The sequence below is a fragment of the Hemicordylus capensis genome, chromosome 6, assembly GCF_027244095.1.
Source record: "Hemicordylus capensis ecotype Gifberg chromosome 6, rHemCap1.1.pri, whole genome shotgun sequence".
NCBI classification, from domain to species: Eukaryota; Metazoa; Chordata; class Lepidosauria; order Squamata; family Cordylidae; genus Hemicordylus; species Hemicordylus capensis.
Window position 1 is genome coordinate 142,264,449 of NC_069662.1, and position 22,468 is coordinate 142,286,916.

Consider the following 22,468-nt stretch of genomic DNA (forward strand, 5'->3'; position numbering starts at 1 on the left):
CCTGCTAGCAGGCCATCTATCCTAGCTAGTTAACTGCTATACAAACTAATCATGTTTTTCCCTTTTTGCTGTTCAAGCAAATTGCAAATATATTCCAACAACAGGAAGCATGGGGGAGAACTGTAGCTCAATGGAAGAGCATCAGCGTTGCGTGCAGAACATCAGGTTCAATCCCTGCCATCTCCAAGCAGGGCTGGGAAAGACTATTGCCTGAAACCTTGAGGAGCCATTGCCGGTCATTGTAAACCAGGGCTGCACATTTTTGGCCCTCCACCTGTTGTTGGATTACAACTCCCATCATCTCCAGCCACAGTGGCCAATAGTCAGGAATGATGGGAATTGTACTCCAACATCTGCAGGAGGGTCTATGTTGTGAAGCCCTGATGTAGACAATATTGAGCAGGCTTCCCCAACCTGCAGCCCTCCAGTGACCCACAATTTATTGTGGCTGGGTATGCTGGAAGTTGTAGTTCAGCAACATCTGGAGGGCTGCAGGTTGGGGAAGCCTGAGCTAGAGGAACCAGTGATCTGACTTGGTCCAAGGCAGCTTCCTATGTTACCTAGATGTTGCTCAGAGCAGACAGTTTCCTGGGCAGTGTGCCCCAGCTCGCCTTGCATGGGTCCAGCAAATTGCAGGGCTGTTTTTAAATGGAGAGAATCAGATGTGACAGACATGTCAGCATGTTTGTCTTTCCCTGGGTTTCTTTTCCCTTCTTAAATTAAGTATGCATATCTGTATCATAAGGGCCATGGGAATAGGAACTGTCATTTTTTCTTTGCTCAGTACAGCAGTGAACAGGCTGATGGCCCCCTCTAAATAACTTCCTGAAGGAACCGATAGCTCAGATAAGTGAGTTCCCACCTCCTCCACCTCCCTGAGGCTGATTTTCATTGCAGTGACACTGAAAACAGGCGTGCATTTTAAATGCCTAAGCTATATGGCAGAGCTAAAATTATTCTGCATTTGCAATGGGGAAAAGTAGGTTTCTAGGTTATTGGGGAGAAGGATACAAACAGTATCTTTGGAACAGAACAAGGTATAGAGTATTCCCCTTTGCTTTATCTCTTTCCCCCCTCCTCCACCTGCTCCAATTCTAGTCACCAATACTTTTTTAAAACAAAAACAACACCCATAATTTCTTAATACAATTATGCTGTGTTTTATAACGTCATAATCTGTGCTGCAATCTTCTTTGGAAAAACGAAATGTGTATTGTTTGGGATGAATATCACAAATAGCTCCATTTAAAGACCCTGTGGCTACTTTTTAGACTATAAAGTAGGGGTGTGCATTTTGGAATTTTCTTGTTTTGATTTGTATCTGAATCGAAACATCCCCGTTTTGTTTTGTACCCAATTTTTATGAATCCGAATCAGCCCTGTTTTGTTTTGTAGCCAAATTTTCCGAATCCAAATCGATTTGGATTTTTAAAAAGGGTCCCAGGGCAAAAAGAGCGGGTGGTCGTGGTAGTGTCCAATGGGTGGAAGCTACCACCCAACTTTCAAAGGAATTAGGCAAAGGGCTGATTTTTGTGTCTGATTTTTTTTTTTAAGTTTACACATCTTTAAGAATTTTCCCATAGGGAATAATGGGGATTCCAGCAAATGTATCACTTAAAATCAAGGGGAAAGGGATGACCCAGAGCAGAGTGTGGTGGGTGGTAGTGCCCAATGAGGGCAAGGAAACTTCCAGAATTATTTCAAAGGAATTGGGCAAAGGGCTGATCTTTTGTGATTTGTTGAAGTTTAGGTGTCTTTAAGATTTCTCCCATAGGGAATAATGGAGGTTTCAGCAGCCCCATAATTCCACTTGGGGGGGCCAGGGGTTGTGTAGTGCACATAGGGTTTCAACCACCCCATACCCACAAGCCTGTGGGGTACTGGGTTTTGTTGTTTCTGAGGTGTTCATTGTAGATTCCCTGGTAGCATATGAGATTTTCAGTGAAAAACAAGAATCCACTCTCATATGCTACCAGAGAATCTACACTCAGAATACCACAGAAACAGCAGAACCCAGCACCCCATAGGTTAGCAACCCTTCCCCTGGCCAATGTGGGGTCAGTAAAGAGTGGGAAGAAGCAAAAGAGCCAATGGGGAACAAGGAGGGAATTGTCAGCAGGTCAGCCCATGATTTAGGTCACTAATCAGAAGGCTGGAAGGGTGGGAAATTCAAAGAGATGTCATAAAGCTCTCAGTGGCCAGGCTCTCTGAAGGGCTGCCTTCTGTGTCTGCCCCTATGCCAATTATCTTTGCTGTTTTCCAAGCAGGACCCACTTTGGCAAGAATCTTCAGTCTGAGAACCATTTCCCACTGTGTTGACCTCCATACAGTGCTGTGATTTCCCCAGTGTGTGTGGGGTGTGTGTGCGTGTGTGTGTGCGTGTGCGTGTGTGTGTGTGTGTGTGTGTGTAAACACTGGGAGGGACTATATTTTCTAGTGCTCTCTACACGCCTTCCAAGATGGCACTGGGGTTTTAGAGGGCTCCATTTCACTGAAGGAGTCCCACTGGTGCTGGGCACAGCGCAGCACAGCATAGGGCGAGCAGCTGCTGCCGTGTGGTGCCAAGAGAACTGGGTGGATGGGAGTAGCTATAATTGAATGCCCCCCCCCACAAATGCCCCTGGGCTCCTGAGGGAGGGGGGCCCACTGCCTGAGGGGGACCCTGAGAATCTGAAAGCTGGGCAGCCTAAGACCAAGACTAAGACCAAGCAAGCATCAAGTATGCATCAAGTTGGCTCAAGTTTGCATATATAAAGTGTTGGGGCGGAGCAACCATTGAGTGAACAGGTTCAAAGAACCTGGGCCGCCACCCCACAGGGGCCACACCTCATGCCCCAGACACGCCCCGCACACACATCTGACATCAGATGTGGGGTGTGTGATTTAGTTCCCAAACGGGACTGTGCAGCGGAAGAACTGTTTTGACATCAGAATCTGATGTCAGATGCAGGGGACAGGGACAGGGAGCCACACCGGTGGCAGAACCCAGGCCTCCACTGGCCTCCCTCCGTGCCTGTAAAGTGTACTCTGGGCTCTGGGTGCATTTGTGTGCACTTTAAAAGGGGAAAGCAGTCATCTGTGCCTACAATTAATAATACAAGCTAGTTTCTGTTTTAATTTTAACTCTGTCAGAAAAGCTCAATTCCATCAACAAACTATATGAGCTTGCACCTGACAGCTTCTAAATAATAGAGAGAGCTAACTGCTCTCTTTCTTTCCAATGGATAGACAGTGGTGTAACAATGCAGGCCCATATCTATTTGGTACATTATCTCACGTTTGTTTGGAGACCATTTTTTAAAAATCAAAATACAATTCAGCTCTGTGAACAGGGATCATCTTCTGAGTTCTGTCCCATCTGTTTCTTCTCTTGCACACACAGAATTACTTCCATGATTTGAAATGGGAAATCAAGAAACCTTATCGACAGTAAAATTCAATGGAGAGTTTACCTATTTTGGATCCCAACCTTTAGGACATGTCTGTTCTACAGACTTATACTGGCTCAATCGTCATTCCTTTTTTCAATGCTGAAGTGCTACTACTATGAATATTTATATACCACTCTGTATTTTGTATCACAAAATACAAAGATCTACAAATGGAAATTGAAAGGCTGTGGCAGAAAAAGACCAAAATAATCCCAGTGGTAATTGGCGCCCTGGGTGCAGTTCCAAAAGACCTTGAAGAGCACCTCAACACCAAAGGGGCCACAGAAATCACCATCAGCCAATTACAAAAAGCAGCTTTACTGGGAACAGCCTATATTCTGCGACGATATCTATAACAGCAACAACATTGACAATAAAATTCAGCCATCTCAGGTCCTTGGGAAGGACTCGATGTCTGGATAAAACAAACCAGTCAATAACACCTGTCTGATTGTGTAAACAGGAAATAATAAAAATAATGAAAAATACAAAATCGAACAAATTTACATGTTCTTTGCCTTTACATTGCTACCTCATTTGACTCTCTATAGTCCTTAGTGTCCTAAAGATGATAAAAAGCTGGCTTTGACTTGGCAAGTGGATTTATAGATATGTTCTTCCATCTAAATATATTCATAATCTTCACGCTAATTAGAGGCCTACTGTGAATATTTATTGAGACGTTGTGGGTTAATCTCTTAATACAGTAAATCTAAGTAAAAGAGCTACTTTTATCTATTTTCTACCCTACAGGTTTTTCTTTTGGGGTCAGTGCTTGTGTGTGTGTGTATGAATACAGATGTGGGAACCCGTGCCATATTTTTGATTGAAGTATTCATGAAAGGAGGATGCTCCGTTTGTCGTATTAGAAGTGTCTTAAGTTCACCAAATATATGAGATGTGAAGGGTTTTTAAAAATATTTTTGTAAAATTCAAGAAGGAAGAACAACATACATCAGAGTAATATTTCAATGAAAACAGTTGACACTGAAATCTTGTCTGCAGCTCTTGTGCTTTTGATTTGTTAACACATGCACCCTCTGTTAGCCTTTAAAAAAACAAAAAAACTTTCTGTAAAAGACAACCCTGCTGTATTGCCAGCCTCAAGATGAAGATGTACAACATCTCTATAAACAGTGTGGGCATCTCTCATATTTTTCCTTTTTGTTTCTTACAGTGTATGCCAATTAAAGGCCATGGATTTGTGCTTGGAGCCTACAAATGCAATTGTAAAGCTGGATTCTATCATCCCAAAATATTTTCAGAGAACAGCTATCACAGTAAGTGCCTTTGCTTGAGTTTGAAAGAGAGAGAGCATTAATAATGCAGTATTCCTTTTTATCCTTGTCAGGGTTATACAGTATATTCCCAGTGGCCAGCAACTCTGGGATTATATAATCACTTAAGGAATTTTAGCCCTGTGGTTTGTCATCTGTGATACTCTGGAGAATCCTCTAAAACATGCCTACTTTTAAGTGTATTTGAATTGTAAATAAATACTAAAAATATGTTCTAAAATCCCTTTGCAATTGGGCAGTAACCGTTTCTGGCATTAGTATTAGAGCAGAAGCTTATTTTATTCCCTATTTATAAGTGCATATTAGTTTTGCTAATTTTATTTTGTTTTAGTTTCCTTTAACATTCTGCTTTTATGTAATGAAGTTGCAAAATTGTGCCGTTGGGTCAGTGTCGACTCCTGGTGACCTCAGAGCCATGTGATTAGGGATGTGCAAATGGATTCAGGTACAAATCGATTTGTACCCGAATCTTGCTGATTCAGGTGATTTGGAGACAAAACAAATCACCCCTGTGGTCCATTGGCTAGATTTGGGTACAAATCAAATTGTGCCTGATTCGATTCAAATCGATTCGAGATGCAGATCCCTCCTATTAATTCCTCCAGATTCCCAGCTTTCATTTAAAAGAAGAAGAAAAAGCTAAGTTCTAGGCCTTGTAGAAGTGGAGCTTTGGAGCAAAATGTGTGGTCACTATTTTTCAAGTGTTTGGATTTTTTGGTGTATAATTTTATTTTATTTTCCTTTAACATTCTGCTTTTATATAATAAAGTTGTAAAATTGTGCCGTTACCCACCTTCATTTCTTCTATTCATTTTGATTGTCTTTTCAACAGTGCCAGCTGTCAACTGCCATGTGCCAACTACAGCCCACTCCCACCTGCAAGGCAGTGGCCTTTCCTCATAATGAATCCCTGTGAGGATTTATTACACACTGATGGGTCTAAACACCTCAAAAATTCGTAAAATATAAACAGAGTACCCAGTGGCTTGTGGCTTGTGGGGTATTTGAAACATGGGATGCCACTAATTACCCACCCCACCTGCAAAGCAGTGGGGTCAAAATGAACAGAAGAAATGAAGGTGTGTAATGAAGACACCAAAGAATCTAAACACTTCAAAAATACCTAAAAAATAAACTGAGTCCCCCAGTGTGTGTTTGTGTGTGTGTGGGTGGGGTGTAGTTGACACATGGCAGTTGACAGTTGGCACTGTCCAATGATAGTCAAAATGAACAGAAGAAACAAAGGCGTATAATGAACCCTCATAGGGATTCATTATGAGGAAAAGTTATTAGACACCAAAGAATCTAAACATTTCAATATTCCTAAAAATTAAAATGAGTACGCTACTGCCTTGCAGGGGGCGTGTGTAGTTGGCACATGGGGGTTGACAGTTAGCACCGTCCAGTGACCGTCAAAATGAACAGAAGAAATGAAGGTGTGCAATTACTCTTCATAGGGATTCATTAAGAGGAAAAGTATTATACACCAAAGAATCCAAACACTTGAAAAATAATGACTGCACATTTTGCTTCATAACTCCACTTCTACAAGGGCTAGAGCTTAGCTTTTTTTAAAAAAAAGAAATCTGGGGATCCATGTTAGGGTTAGGATATGGCAACTTCGAATCCCCATTGTTTCCTATGGCGTAAATGTTGAAAATCAGTAAAAAACTAAAAAAAAAATCAACCAAGTGTCTCACTGTCTTGGTATTTGGGTGGTAGGTGGAACCCATGGAGTCTTACCCACCAACCAAATTTGGTGCCCCTAGGACCTTGTTAAGTGGTCCAAATCCAAATCGAATCAAAGCAAATACAAAATGAATCTGGGGTGATTTGGAGGGGGTAGATTTGAATACAAAACAAATCAGGGGTGATTTGTGCACAAATTGAATTAAAAAATCAATTTGTGCACATCCCTACATGTGGTTTACCATTGAGGAGGGGTTTACCATTGCCATCTCCTGTGCAGTATGAAATGATGTCTTTCAGCATCTTCCTATATCACTGCTGCCCGATATAGGTGTTTCCCATAGTCTGGGAAGACACCAGCAGGGATTCGAACCAGCAACCTCTTGCTCCCTAGGCAAGTTACTTCCCTGCTGCGCCATTAGGTGGCTTTTATATGACAGGACTATGTAAAATAGCTGCTGGCTTTCGTAGTATACAGACATTTAGAAGCCATCTAATGGAGGCCTATGTTAGCTGTTTCTTTAAATCTGCTGTAAAGTGTATAAGCTATTCCCAACTTACATTTTTTTACTGGAAGAGGGAGTTACAATGCTGTTACAATGAGTAGTTCAGTTTTATCAGCTGGTCATCTTTCATTATTGTATTTATATTGGCAAAATCAGTACAAATTAGCCTTGCATAGGTTACATAGGAATGTGGCTTTCAGGAAGTCAAACTATTGGTCAACCTAGCTCAATATTGTCTACACTAACTGGTAGCAGCTCTCCAAGGTTTCAGCTCTACTTGGAGATGCCAGGGATTGAACCCAGGACCTTCTGCATGCCAAGCAGATGCTCTTCCTCTGAGCTCAGTTATGCTCTTTCTCCTGTCAGCTATAGATGGCTGATAATATTTTCTGCTTCTATTTTCACCTGTACAAACCTGCATAAGACCAGTTTCGGGGGTTCTGTTATTTAATCAATTGCTGGCAGATATGAGACTGGTGAACTACAGATAAAGCTTTCTCGGTGGTACCATATCTGTGGAACTGTCTCCATGGGAATATCCAACAGGCTCTCTATCTTCTTGTCTTTAAGTGGACAAGTATGGACACACAACAAAATGTTACAGCACATAGCTGGTATTCATGTCTTATTGAGCCTGTGCCTGAGGATAGTGAAAATTTTAGGCACCTTTCCCCCTCAAAAGCAGAAAGGGTTGTGACTGTCAAGGTGAGAAATTTCCTGGTATTTTGGTTCAAGCTCTCTTCCATATCGCCATTGAGTTCCATTAGCTCCACTCAGGGGTGTAGCAATCATTGAGCAAGAGGGGACAATTGTCCCCAGGTCCAGAGGGTCTGGGGTTCCCCCAAGTCTCCCCCTTGCCCTCAGCCAGGGTGCCTCCGTGCCCCTTCCCGCATCCAGCTGGCGAGCAAAGCCAGGGGTATCATTATAATTGAGCAGATGGGTTCAAAGAACCCGGGTCCCCAAGCTCCTGAGGGCCCCCCCAGATCCACCCCTCCCTATCTTCTTCATTATCTCCCTCACTCTGAGGGGCCACCAGGAAGAGGGGTGAACACTGGCCCTTTCCCCTCTAGCTACACCCCTGAGCAAAGCACTCGGCTGGGAGCTTGAAGCATGCACCACTCCTCTCTAGCTGACTGGAAGAGGGATGGACCCTCTCCAGGGCATTGGCCCCTCCTCTGAATCTGACATAAGATGGAAAAGGCGGGGCCAGTGCCAAGAAATCCGGCAGGGTTTCATTTTAGAGATAGGATGCGATGGGCTGGGTTGGACAGGGCAAGGCAGGAAGAATTAGTGGTGGTTCTCGGAGATGCACCTAGGTAATTTTGGAGCCGAGACCTAAAGGCCTTTGGAGGCCTCTCACTTGCTGGATCCCCTCCCCCACCACTGCAAGTTATGCATCATCCCCCTATTCTTATCCCACATATTCCTTTCCCCTCTCCCCCCTGATGTTTCTAAAGCACCTAGCACAGGTCATAATCACATTTGGCCACCTGGAGCAGTGCAGGCCAGTGGTGACCACACCACCCAGGACAGACTAAAGAGGATTTTCAGGGCCTCAGCGGGTCTGGAGGCACTGGACTTCGGCCCCAATGTCCAGGGGTAAGGGTGCCACTGGTGGTTCTGCCTGCCTGCCTGCCTGCCTGCCTGCCTGCCTGCCTGCCTGCCTCCCTCCCTCCCTCCCTCCCTCCCTCCATCAGTGACCATGCTGGGCTTGGCCCGCAGCCTACGTTTGATGGGCCAGTGTAGAGCTGCTGCTGCAGGTGCTGTGCAGGCTGCTGCACAGTGGCGCCGGAGCAGTCCGGGCCTCTTACCATGGGTGAGCAGCACCTGAGGAGCCAGCTGACCATGACGGCAGTGGGAAGGAGGTGGCAGCAAAGAGTGAAGTCCCCCGATGCAAGTAGCTGACCTGGGCCTGGAAGGGCATTGGCCCCGCCCCCTTGCATCTGATGTCTTTCTCAGGGGGCGTGACTTGGGGCATATGCGTGCAAAGCGTGTGCGATGGATAAACAGAGGGCGGCTCCTGGCCGCAGTTTATCTCCTGGCCGCCTCAAAGCTCGCTACACCACTGCACCTGGTTTTCTCTTAAGTGCCCTCTTAAGTGGGCACTGATTATCTAGACCCATTTCAAACTGGCTTTCGGGTGAGCTATGGGGTGCCTTGGTCAGCCTGATGGATGATCTCCAATTGGCAATTGACAGAGGAAGTGTGACTCTGTTGGTCCTTTTGGATCCCTAGGCAGCTTTCAATACTATCGACCGTAGTATCCTTCTGGAACGTCTGAGAGTGTTAGGGGTCAGAGGCACTGTCTTACAGTGGTTCTGCTCCTACCTCTCAGATAGATTCCAGATGGTGTCGATAGGGGACTGTTGCTCTTCAAAATCTGAGCTTATGTGTGATGTCCTTCAGGGCTCCATACTGTCTCCAGTGCTCTTTAACATCTACATGAAACTGCTAGGAGAGATCATCAGGGGATTTGGTGCGGGGTGTTATCAGTATGCTGATGACACCCAGATCAACTTCTCCATGTCAACATCATCAAGAGATAGCATAACCTCCCTAAATGCCTGCCTGGAAGCAGTAATTGGCTGGATGGGCTGGATGAGGGAGAATAAATTGAGACTGAAACCAGATAAGATGGAGGTACTTATTGTACAAGGTCAGAACTCCAGAGACGATTTTGATCTGCCTGTTCTAGATGAGGTCACACCTCCACAAAAGGAACAGGTATGTAGTCTAGGAGTGCTTCTGGATCCACACCTCTCCCTGGTATCTCAGGTTGAGACGGTGGCCAGAGGGGCTTTCTATCAGCTTTGGCTGATATGCCAGCTGTGCCTGTTTCTTGAAATGAATGACCTCAAAACAGTGGTACATATGTTGGTAACCTCCAGACTTGACTTCTGCAATGCACTCTATGTGGGGCTGCCTTTGTATGTAGTCCGGAAACTCCAGGTTGAGCCATTTTTGGGCCATTTCTGGCCTCTGTGCTCATGCACAGAGAGCCCCAAAATGGGTCAAACAGCAAATAAATAAATAAATAAATAAATAAATAAATAAATGAATGAATTGACTTGCCCCCAACCCGCCCCCTCCAAAGCCCTTCAGGTCTGGGCTCCAAAATTACCTAGGTGCACCCCTGTTTGGAAGCCCAGGAGATGCTATCATTGAAATGAATGCAAGATGAGGGACAGGAAGGAGGTGATTGTTGCTGTAAAAGAAACAGTATGACCTGAAGGTCTGTTAGTAGAGCTAGTTTGATAAAGTCTGACAAGCAAGGAGACAAACCTGGACAGAAGTATAAAAGTGTAAAATGTTCCAAGAAAACACAACTCTGTGTTTGCGCTCATGCATGTGTATTAGGGGGTGTGCAAGCTAGACATCTGCACGTTGAGCCGGCTCGGCTTGACAGGTTCGGGATTGAACTGGACTGATCTTGGCTGGGCTGAGTTCGAACTGAACCGGGCCTGGTTCAGACTGAGCCAGCGTGGAGCTCTACTGCTATAGGTGAATTCGGTGGTCATGCAAATGGCTTCTGTGAATGCATGGATGTCACTAAAATGGCCTCCACATGTGTGCAGAGGCCCAAACCGGGCTACCACCAGCCCTGCCTACTCTGGGGGAGGTCAGCAGGAGCTGCTGCCACCACTATTCCCTCTAAGAGGGATTCCCAGATGTTGTTGACTACAACTCCCAGAATCCCCAGCTGCAATGGCTTTTCCTTGGGGATTATGGAAGTTGTAGTCAACAACATCAGGGAACCCCTCTTAGAGGGAGCACTGGCTGCCACACCCTCTGTGGCCACCGTAGTCACTAGCAGCAACACTTGTAAGTAGTTACTCTCTCTCGCCTGCTCTACCCTTAGGCAAGCCCCCCTGCCCCTTTGCTGGTAAAGGGAATCCTCACCGGATTCCTCTTTACCAGTAGAACTCCGAGCCAGTTCCATTTGAATTTGCTCTGTTCAAACTCGAACCTAAGGATGTGCAAACAGGTTCACTGTCAAACAACCCCCCTGGTTCGATTCGGTACTGGACCGAAACCCACCCACCCCAGTTGTTCAGGGAGGTGGTTCGTGATCTTATTTTTTTTTGTACTTATCCCCTCCAGGGGGCTTCTCCAAGGCTGAAGAGGGGGGGGGTCTCCAGAGATTCCTTCTTCCCCCACCAGCCTCCATTATCTTGTAAATCACCCTGTTCAGGTGGTCTTTGGCCTGACCTGGCCACACAGAGGCCCATTGGCTATCCAAAATGGCCACTACAATGGGTGTGAAGCCCAGAATGGGCTGAAGACTGCCCAAACAGGGTGATTTACAACATAATGGAGGCCAGCACGGGGGGGGGCTCTGGAATACACACACACACCTGTGGCCTTGGAGAAGCCCCCTGGAGGGGGTAAGGTTTTTTTAAAAAAGGATCACAACCTCCCCTGGACTGAACTGAACCAGCGGGGGGTGGGGGGGGGACGGGTTCTGACCCAGTCCAGTTCAGGTCCAATTCGGACCCAAATCGAACCGGGCCAGCTGGTTTTGTGCACACCCCTACTCAAACCAGGTCTGGTTCAACATAAAATGGAGGCCCCCAAATAAGAAAGAGTAATATATTTATTAAGTCAGAAAACAGGATTTAGTGGGACTATGACTTATTTATGCTATTTGGACAATGGGGAGGACAGCTGGTCATGTGGTAGCAAGCATGAATTGTCCCTTTTACTAAGCAAGGTCCATTTGAGTTTGCATTTGGATGGGAGACTACATGTGGGCACTGTAAAATATTCCCTTTAGAGAATGAGGCCAAAGCTCAGTGGAAAAACTTCTGTAGAAGGTCCCAAGTTCACTCCCTGGCATTTCCAGCTAGGGCTGGGAGAGACTCCCACCGGAAACCTTGGAGAAGTTGCTGCCAGTCTGTGTAGGCAATGATGAGCTAGATGGACCAAAGATCTGACTCTATAGAACACCACTTCCTATGTTCCTAAACTTTTATTTATTTATAGTTACACATTCTTCAGGGTGATTCAGTGAAAAAAGGGGCTATATGGCCAAAACAGCTTTTACTCAAAATGTGCATTTTAGGTTTTCTCCTTTTCCAAGGCAATTTTGCCGGACTGGAATGGTGGAGACTTGTTTTTTGCAGTCTCTGATGGTCTGTGATATTTCCTCAGCACATTAGTTTTAAAAAGATTGTTTATCTAACTGCCAGCTCTGCAAACCCAGCAAGGAATCTGAAAGTCACGCTGTGTTCTTGCTTGCTCACCATCGTTAATAATCAAGATTTTGCCGGCCAGATGCTTCTGCCACTTAAAACTTTGCAATCCTCCTGCTTTCTGTGAGGCTGCACAGTTGTAGGCCGAGGCAGAATTGGGAGGTAAAGTGGGTTGCTGAGATAGCAGGGCAGATGGAATTCTGTTAGCAGTTCTGTGCAGGATACAGGCTCAAAAAATAAATAAAAAATAGTTCCGTTCATTCTTGTGAAGCACCAGTGGAGACTCAGCAAGAGGATTGATTCCAGCTGAAAGTAGCATGGGCGTAACTATGATTAGGCCAGGGGAGACAGTTATTTCAGGGGCTCCTGCCTCAAGGACCCCCCCCAGAGACACCTCACATGACTCCCCATTGCCTGCCCGCCCAGCCCCAAGGCCCCTCAGCCACTTGCCCTGTTCTCCCTCTCTCCTGCTTGTCCTCCTGGCCGGCAATCTAAGCAGCCTGCAAGCTGCTAGAGCTCCTTCTCTCTCTCCACCTCTCAGCTGATTGGCGGGTGGGCGGGGCTTCCAGAGAGGCCTCCCTGAAGCCTGAAGCTCTCCAGGCAGCAAGGAAGGAAGGAGGCAGGCAGAGTGGCCAGCACTGGCTGCCCTTTACCCACCACAGTTCTCTGAAGACCCTCTGCCCAGGCCAGCCAGGCCAGCTTTTGCCAGGAATGGAGATAGAATGTGAATTCCCTTTTGTGGTTATACTCCCCCCCACCCCGCTATATAGGGATCTGCTTGCCATAGAGCTTTGATATGGTAGTGGGGGGAGACTGAGAAGTCTCTGAATATTTAATTTAAAACAGATTGGAAAAATTGCTGGCTTTAAAAAAAACCAACTATCTAGAAAGTGGCTTGTTTCATGGCCGAAAATTACAAAAACTTATGGAACAAATATTATATTTATATTCATGCATTCATTCATTTGTAAATGCACTTATGATCAAGTTGTTTTGTCTGAATGAGAACTGTGAAGCATGTGTTGTACTTTTATTTTATTTTATTTTTCTTTAAAAATTCAAAGCTGGTTGGACATGTCCCAAAACCTCACTCACACTATTTACACTGTATGTCATCAGTCAGTATGATTCTGTAATGATATGAAATGTTAAAGAGGCCCTGCACGTGCTGATTTGCCCCCCACACCCCACTAGGGATGACCCTGCTTCTGAGCACCTGCAGAGTGTGGTTTTTATGTCAGTACAGTGAGAGACCTCAACCAGCCCTACTTCCACATTGGGGAGCAGGGAGAATGGCTTTTAGGAAAGAGGGCATAACTTCAGGTGCTGGCTTGCCTTCAGCCCTGGCTTGTCTCATCTATCTTAAAAATTTACCAAGAAGAGACAGATTCCTCATTCTCTCCCCCTCCCCGCCCCCGCATCTTTTTCTCCTGAGGAATGGTGCCAATTCTTGCTCTTTTCTCTATTTCTCCCCACCTATCTTCTTGCTTCAGTGGGACTTACTGGTCTCCTCCTATAGGGAGCAAAATATGCTGGGAGCACAAATTAGTTTGGTTTGCTTTACATCCCTGAGCACGTGCAATCCTATATGCACTTACCAGGGAAGGATCTCAGACAGCTGAATGCAATGGAGTTTATTTTTAAGTAAACATGCTTTCCTTGCTAATAAGGCCTTTAGGTTTCAATGAAATGTACTTCCAGCTAAATGTGATTAGATTTGCTACCTGAGGCTGCAATTCTCCACACACTTACCTGGGACTTTTATACACAGCAGGCTTTACTGCAAGTTTACTGGGAGACTTTACTGTGAAACTGAAGTTGTCCCAAAGAACCAATGCAAAATAGTGGATTTTTTTTACTCTGGATATAAATCAGGCTACACTCTAAAAAGCAGTGAAAAACCTGAATTGCGTGTGAACTGCTCCACAATAACTTGTAGGGACTTCAGGGTAAATCTGGCCAACATATGAATGCAGCACTTCCATTGCAGAGAAGATGTGTAACACACATCTGTAACACACATTGTTACACTGTAACACAATGTAACACACATTAAAGGGCTTTAAAAGCCTTGTGTGAAAAACCTCCTGGACTCAAACTTTACTGAATTTGTTCAGAATTCTGAGAAAACATACATAGGCCCACACTGAATGGCTGAAAGTCTCCTTTGCTAATCTGCAGTGAGGGGCCCATTTTAATAATGTTTCTAGTGTGTTCTAGGCATTTAAAGTAGCACAGATATATAGTATTCAATGTTTATCACTATATATTGTGATGTGTGTGTGTGTGTGTATTCAGTGAAATGTATTTCCAGACAGCATACTTATTTTGAAATATCAGACTTAAATCCTTGGGGGCCTGGGGTGTGCGGAGGCCCTGGACTTTGAGGGGGAGGCATTTTAAAATCTCGTCTCTGGGCCCACTCCAACCTTGCTATGCCCCTGGAAAGTCGCAAAAAATTGTCTTACTCTAGGTCAAGGCCTTCATAGAGTACCAATGCCCAAAGGGGTAGAGGGCTTTGAAAGGGTACCAGCAGTCTAGAAGGCAGGTAGGTGTAGATATCCGCAGGTAGGCAGCACGATCAAGTGTTCCACGTAGGGATGAGAAGTCATGAATGAAAGGCAAGTCAGGAGGACCAGCGACAAGTATTTGGGAAGTCATATTCATAAGGTTGGTGATGAACATCTAGTCTAAAGTGTTCCTCCATAATGCAATTGGCTTGTCTAGGTAGGCACAGGAAAACTGGGCTGGAGTGTGGGATGGGATGAGGCCATAGCTCAGTGATAGAGCATCCACTTCCATGCAGAACAAGGTCCCAGGTTCAATCCCTGGCATCATCTCCAGGTAGGGTTGGGAGAGACTCCTGCTTGAAACCATGGACAGCCACTGCCAATCAGTGTAAATCAAGGCTATTCAACTTTGGCCCTTTTGCAGATGTTGGCCTACAACTCCCACAATCCCTGTCTATTGGCTGTTGCCTCTGTGTCTGGGGATTATGGAAGTTGTAGTCCAAAAACAGCTGGGGATCCAAAGTGAAGCAGGCCTGAGCTAGATGGACCAATGGTCTGACTTGGTATAAGGCAACTTTCTATATTCCTGTGCATATTGCAGAAGCTTCCTTGAGTGGCTTTCCTTACAGCATTACCTTAGTGAGGCTTATTTTATAAACAGACAATCAAAAGTCTAAACCAGTGGTTCCCAACCAGGGTTCCTCCAGATGTTGCTGAGCTAGCTACAACTCCCATCATCCCCAGCTACAATTTATTGTGGCTGGGGATGCTAGGAGTCATTGTTCAGCAACATCTAGGGGAACTCTGGTTGGGAACCACTGAACAGGGGCGTATCTAGGGAAAATAGCGCCTAGAGCAAGCACTGAAATTGCGCCCCTGTCCAAACATCTGAAACCCATCTTTCAGATAACTTTACCATAATATCAGCTCAGAAATACAACTCCAGACGCTTTCAGGAGAAACAGGTTGTAAGCAACACACACATGAATACACACATACAACCACACATGTGGCATATATGTGCCAGTCGCCTTCCCAAGGAAATGCAGCACATCCATGTGCTGGGCATGCCTCCATAGAGCTAAGCAGTGAAAGCTCTCTTTAGCAAATGCTCTGCCACACTTCACTACAGGTTGCTACCTCCAGGAAATTCAGGGATGGGCTTTTTCTGTCCAAACAGCTTTTGCCTTAAAGGGAGATGGTTGCAATGGGAAAGCAACAGGCAGACTGGACAGTAAACTTTATGTCTAGTTTATCAAATGCACTAGTCAATCAGAATCACAGCATGACTATTCAATGTGTCTTTTTAAAACAATTGTGTTCAAAGTAAAAAGGGAGTTGCATTTATTTTTTTTAAGACATTCTAAAATATAACTGTTTTAGAAGGCAAGGAAACTTGAGCAAATCTACTTGGGATATACAGGCAATCAAAACTCGAGTACAACTCAGCTAAATTGAAGGGAATAATTTGCAGCATGTTAACCACTTATTTGAAAAGACAAGCCATGTATCTGTATGGTAAGACTGCACAACACAGGGATGGCAATACATTGCAAATGCAACATTTCTGGGTTTGAATTCTTACAGCAGTTTTGGGGTGTTTTTTTTTTAAGCACCACACAAGTTAAAGGCAGGCACTTTCCAAGTCTGAAATCTCACAAACATTTTAATCAGATTGCTTGACAAATATGCAGATAAAGATAGAGCTCTGTATAGAGAATTAAACAGCATCTGAGTGAATATTTCCATTTTATTCCTTGGCTCTACCCCACCCCAACCTTCAGTTTTGCTAACTTACAAGATATTAAACCAACATTATCTTTTTAAGGGATGTTTTGTCCACTTACTTTTGTGCCATCTGTATCTGTTTTTTAAATGCTCGGGTTCATTCTTCTGACTCCTTAGATCAAGGAAAAAACTAGACTAGGGCCTCTCAGAGGCCATTTGAGCATGTGCGGTGGCCATTTTATTTTTAAAAATGGCCGCTGCACATGCTCAAATGGTTCCTGTGAGGTCCTAGGCCTTACCAGGCCTCGCAGAGGCTTTTTGAATATGTGCGGCAACCTCCAAAATGGCCACCGCACTGATCTTTGTAGGCCTGAACAGGCCTGAAATCAGACTGGGATGGGCTGCAGTGGTGTTCTAAGAGGCTGGTGGGGGGAGGGGGAACCTTTGCACACACACCCCGTGTCCTCTAGGAAGCCCCCCGAAGGGGCTACAGGTTAATTTTTTTTTTTTGAAAAAATTAAAAATAATAATTTGTGAATTGGGGAGGCGGAGGGGTGGGGTGGGGCAGCATGGCACTGGCACCCCCCAAGTGGCGCCTAGGGCACGTGCCCTGGCTGCCCCCCCAAGTTTCACCTATGCCACTGAAACTGAGAAAATGCCGGTGAGAAAGTGTTACACTCTGTACTAAGGAAAATGATTTCACAATATTTAGGCCCACATCTTTTTTTGCACAAGGAGTGACATACACCTGTAGCACCAGGCTGCAGAAATCTTAATTAAATAGGTCTTGCTTTGCATTTGAAGCAAATGAACCCAGTAGGTTGGAAGCCTTGTGGAATTAAGGAACAAAAAAGTCTCTGATTCTGTATCTGTTCTGTGAGTGTCAAAGGACTAATAGGCTCTGGTCAGCATGTGTGAATAATATGAATGGTTGGCCCTCCCCAGTGGCTTTGATGTTGCTACGTTATCTGTTCAGTGGGAAATGGTGCACACTCTCTACTGAATAAGCAAGAACAGCAGCGAACGGCAGATAACTCTGCTGATAACTATTTATGGATAACTTACAAGAAAATCCCAGTGCTGGGGGCAGCCCTTCCATGAGGCAAGGGGAAGTGGTCACCTCAGGCAGCAGATTATTAAGGTGCAGGTGAGAATGCAAGATGCCCTCCTGGCCGTCACATTAAAAGCAGGGGGGGATACATGGAAGGGTGCCCTGTCCATAGTACACAGAGACACATTTGGTGCCCTGCCTCAGGCACACAGAGTGGAGCATGAATTGTCACCTTTGCTAAGCAGGGTCCATCCTGGTTTGCATTTGAATGAAAGACTACACTGTCAGATATCCCCTGTAGGGGATGGGGCCCCTCTGGGAAGATCCCCTGTATGCTTGCATGCAGAAGGTCCAAATTCCCTCCTGGCATCTCCAAGAAAAGGCTCAGAGAGATTCCTGCCTGTAACCATGGAGAAGATGCTGCCAGTCTGGGTAGACAATACCGAGCTATTTATTTATTTTATTTATTATTGTTAAATTTATACCCCGCCTATCCCAAGAAAATCCCAAGGCAGCTCACAATAAAATTTAAAAACACGATTAGATGGACCAATGTTCGGACTCGGTAGAAGGCAGCTTCCTATCTTGCTATGTAGATCTTGAGCTGCTGCTGCTGCCCTGTGCTTAAAACTTAAGTTGGTTACAACAACAAAATTGATCATTATCCAGACTAAGGATGCACTGATGGAAGAGGATTTCCTATTATAGAAAGGGGGAGGTGTGATTTTTGTCAGTCCCCGCTTCCCCCTACAGCTGCCTTAGCCTCCCATGGAGAAACTGTGGAGACAGGTAACATCTTTTCCAAGTGGGCATTAATTAAATGGCCCTGTCCATCTTGAAGAAAGGGTGGAGAGCAAAGAAGGTAGCACAAGTGTGGGCATTAGATGACCACTTCTCCCTCCACCTTTGAATTGACAGCAGTGCCTCCAAACCACACCCTTCATTTCATGAAAGGAGAGAATGTGGATCACTTGGAAGGTTTTGTTTTCCCTCTTCCTGAACTCTGTGGTTCTTTCCCCCCCTCTGTGTCCGATATTTTTAGGAAAGGATGCAGAGAGCCATTTTTCTGGAGGCGAGATGCCTGAGGAAGTCTATGCCTGCTTGCCCTGCAGGGAAGGATGTTCTTACTGTACAAATGATACTCCCTGCTATGCACAGGAGGACCAGTATTTACGGCTTGCTATCATCTCATTCCAAACTCTCTGTATGCTGTTGGACTTCATAAGCATGCTACTGGTCTACCGTTTTCGCAAAGCCAAGGTAAACTTAGAAACATCTTCCTTTGTAATCTTCCTGCCTGTTTTCTCTTTCTTGTGTCCATTTGTTTGTGTGTCCCACATTTGCCATTAAAGGGATGCTTATGGCAAGATTGCCATCATCAAATCAAAAGGTCAGAGTAATTGCCCAGATCTGTAAAACAGAGTGCCAGGATACTTTTTAGTAAAGACTGTGTCAGGGCATGTCAAGATGATGCTAATTTGATGGCGTTTCCTGCTTCTCATCCTGCCCCCACTGTCTGGATATGTGGATGTAGGTACCTTTTATAGTTCTGCTTAGGTGTATTCTGTGGAGATATTATTATTTAAGATAGCACCTGCATTATGAGCCCTGCCACCTATTGAGGCCATCCGGTGAGGTTTGCATTAGTAGCTACCAGCTTGTCTAGTAGCTACTCAAGGATGGACCTTGTCCATTAGCACCCTGAGGCTGTAGAATGCACTCCTTGCCAAAGTAAGAGCCTTGCCTTCTCTGACAGCTTTTTAAAGGGCAACCTTACCTTTTAAGATGCATTTATTCATCCAGGCTTTTAATTAGACTTATAGATTTCATCATTGTTTTTAAATTGTTTGCCTTTAATCTGGGTAATTTTGATGTAAACCCTAACTGGCGCAAGAGCACTGGGTGACCTAGTCTAATGGCCTCCATGCCTGTGCGGAGGCCCGCGTACTCTACAGTTACCAAACTGGGCTGCAGCCACTCTGGCTGCTATTAGGGAGGCCAACAGGGGATTTAGAGGAGCCGCTCCACCGCCCCCACTATCCTGTCAGTAGTGGGAAGGTAAGTTACCCTCTCGCCCCCACCCCCTCCCTTTGGGATAGGGATGTGCAAACAAGTTTGCTGTTGAACGTGTTCAACATCAAACCTGTTTGGTTCAATGGTTCGTGGTCGAACCGAACCATCCTCTTGTTTGGTCCGACCCCAGACTGAACACTCCCTGACCGTTCAGGGGTTCGCGGACCTTTTGGTTTTTTAAAATACATTTTTTGTGTGCACCACTTACCCCTTTCAGGAGAGTTGTTAAAGGCAGCAGGGGGGGTTCGCAGAGGTTCCTCCACCACCACCCCACCGGCCTTCCTTGCAGCCCAAATTGGCTGTTCAGCCCATTCAGGCCTTTCCCCTCTGGCACAGCAGCCATTTTGGAGGCCGCCGCACCTGTGCAATTGGCCTCTGCATGATCTGGGTCACACAGAGGCCTATTGCTCCAAAATGGCCAGTGCTCTGGAAGGGGAAGGCCCAAATGGGCTGAAGAGCCAGCCAAATGGCTGGTTTGGGCTGCAAGGAAGCCGGTGGGGGGAGGGAGAACCTCCGCAGACCTCCTTGCTGCTGCTGACTCCAACTCCCCCGAAGGGGGTAAGTGACACACAAACACATACAATTTTTTTAGTCCTCAACACGCCCCCCCCCCAACTGAACCGGTGGGGTTCGAGGGGGTGCCGGACCGAACTGTCCCAGTCTGGTTCGAGTCCGGTCCAGACTTGAACCGGGCCAGCTGGTTCTATGCACATCCCTACTTTGGGAACCCCCCTTTGCTTGTAACTTTGCTTGTAAATCCTCGGCGGATTCCCCTTTATAAGCATTGCCCCAAACTGGTTCAGACCAGTTCTGCTCAAACTGCAAATGGTCCAGTTCAAATTCAGACCAGTCGAACTGGTTCACACACTCCTACCACTGACTTCAACAGGATATACTCCCAAGTAAGAACATATAGGATTACATCTCTAACTATAAATGTGCTAACATTCATCTGAGGGTCAAACTGGAGGCAGGGGAATAGTTCAGAAGCAGAAACCTTCTGAATTAAATAAACTGGCTCACATGTTCAACAGCATTAAATATGTAAAAGGAGCTGTGTCGATGCAAGAGACTTCTTTGAAAATAGCTGCTGAGCAGTAAAACAAGCACTGAGGCAAGGAACTATTTTCTAAAGTGCTATTTGACTGCTGGGAATATGTTCCTGAGGGTCATGCAGCCCTCAAAGACTTATTCCTAGCAGCCAAATAATACTTTTAATGGAAAGGGAGATCAGCAAAAATTGCTCTTCCCTTCTTCTGTGCACACCTTTGCCTGTTCAGCAATGATCTCACTGAGTTCCAAAGCAGTCTGTTCAATGGATGCAGCTCCTGATCCACACTTCCAACACTGCAGAATGTGTAAGCCATTGGTTCCATAATTTGTAACCTTCTTGACTGTATAAAAGTTTGATTAGCCCTTAACTAATAAAAACAGGTTTATAACTACTCTGACAGCATTGATTTGCATTCCCTATGTGCAATTTATGTAATTTCACAAAAACATATGTACTTATTTATACTTGTGGAATACTTTCACAAAAGCCACAATGCATTCCTTATATATCCCTTCTCTAAATTAAAACATATGCGCATATAAACAAACACTAGAAAGACCATTTCTAACTGCTGCACACAGTCCTATTCCAAAGCCTCATCCTTAAATGCTTATTTGCTAGTGTAATTGGTTTTAAGTTGGGCTGTTTGACTTTGACTTTTTAAATTAAATATTATGTTAGTACTGCACAAAATGAATCAGTTTTAAAAATAACCTTCCCCTTTACTCACAAAGTGTTGGAATCAAATACACATAAAATACTTCAATCCCATTGCTCAAATTAATAGCTGCAATCACCACCGTCTATAAATAGACAGACATTTCTATTTAACTTTCCTAAGCAATCATTGCACAATCAGCTGAATCTAACAGATCTTGTACTGGATAACTTCCTGTTACCTCCCTTAATTAAAGTCCTGGCAGGAAACTTCAGAAATTGTTTCAACAGTTTTTACCACCTCTGTTTTGTTTTTGTGGCAAATCCTTTGCATTTATTGAGATTATGATACATGTGTTTGCCACAATTGTGATTTATGTTACTGACCTAGTTGTCTGTATACAAGTCCTGTAATTCCATTATAGAAAAGGCATCTGTTTAATAGCCTAATGGTAACATAGCTGTTCTCTCTCTTCAGAGTGTTACTTCATTATGGTAATGTTATAGGCTTTTAATGGTTGTCTTAAATAACTGATACCATTAGGCAAACATGCACCAGGAATTAAAATTGGCGTTCAAGCATTCAGTGGGAAAACAAGGCAAAATCTCTTTTTTTATCCAGGAAATATTATTTGCCTTGACTTTTGATCAATGAATACATATGTTTATGTACAGATTAATATAGACACATAAATTATTCACTGTAATACTACTGTATACATACACAAACATTAATATGTGCATATACAATTAAATGCTACATATATGTGTCGTAAATATGGCAGGGACTTGCAAGTAAGTGGAATTGCTGTACACCCAAAACTAGCTTTTTCTGTAAGCTCCACCTTTCACTACTTGGCTCCACCTCTGTCTGCACGGGCTCCACCCCTTTACCACTGGACTCTGCTCATGAGTTCTTGGAAGTAGGTCATATGTTGCAGCCTGTGGCTCAAAAAGACCCCAGATTTTTGTCAAGTTGAAGGCTTTAGACTATTATTTATTACATTTATAAACTGCCTAACACCTAGATCTCAAGGCAGTGTACACTACTTAAAACAGTAAAACGCAATAGAAGCAAATACAGTGAAGAAATCCTTCTCCACACACCCTGCTTTTCATAACACCAGTCATTTGTCTATTCACAGCTTTAAGCCACATTTTCCCAAGGGGGCAGAGTCAAATCAGCTTCTTCACTTTGGGTTCAATAGTTGAGCAATGGTGAATGAGGTTGTGATGCCCCCAGATTAATATAGCAGCTAGGGTTCTGACATGATATGGA

At 44.7% G+C, this 22,468-nt stretch overlaps 1 protein-coding gene and 1 long non-coding RNA gene across 2 annotated transcripts in view; one reads left to right on the forward strand and one right to left on the reverse strand.

Moving 5' to 3' along the window:
- The window catches only part of LOC128330450 (uncharacterized), a 55,975-nt gene extending 39,391 nt beyond the window's left edge, over positions 1-16,584 (reverse strand). The window contains exon 1 of the long non-coding RNA XR_008310095.1: positions 16,474-16,584. This is a non-coding gene — a long non-coding RNA (uncharacterized LOC128330450). The remainder of the gene's footprint in view (positions 1-16,473) is intronic.
- GPR158 (G protein-coupled receptor 158) overlaps positions 1-22,468 on the forward strand; it is a 216,342-nt gene that overhangs the window by 106,357 nt on the left and 87,517 nt on the right. Inside the window, exons 3-4 of the mRNA XM_053263346.1 lie at positions 4,609-4,711; positions 18,448-18,665. Of these exons, the coding sequence (XP_053119321.1) occupies positions 4,609-4,711; positions 18,448-18,665 (321 nt within the window). The remainder of the gene's footprint in view (positions 1-4,608; positions 4,712-18,447; positions 18,666-22,468) is intronic.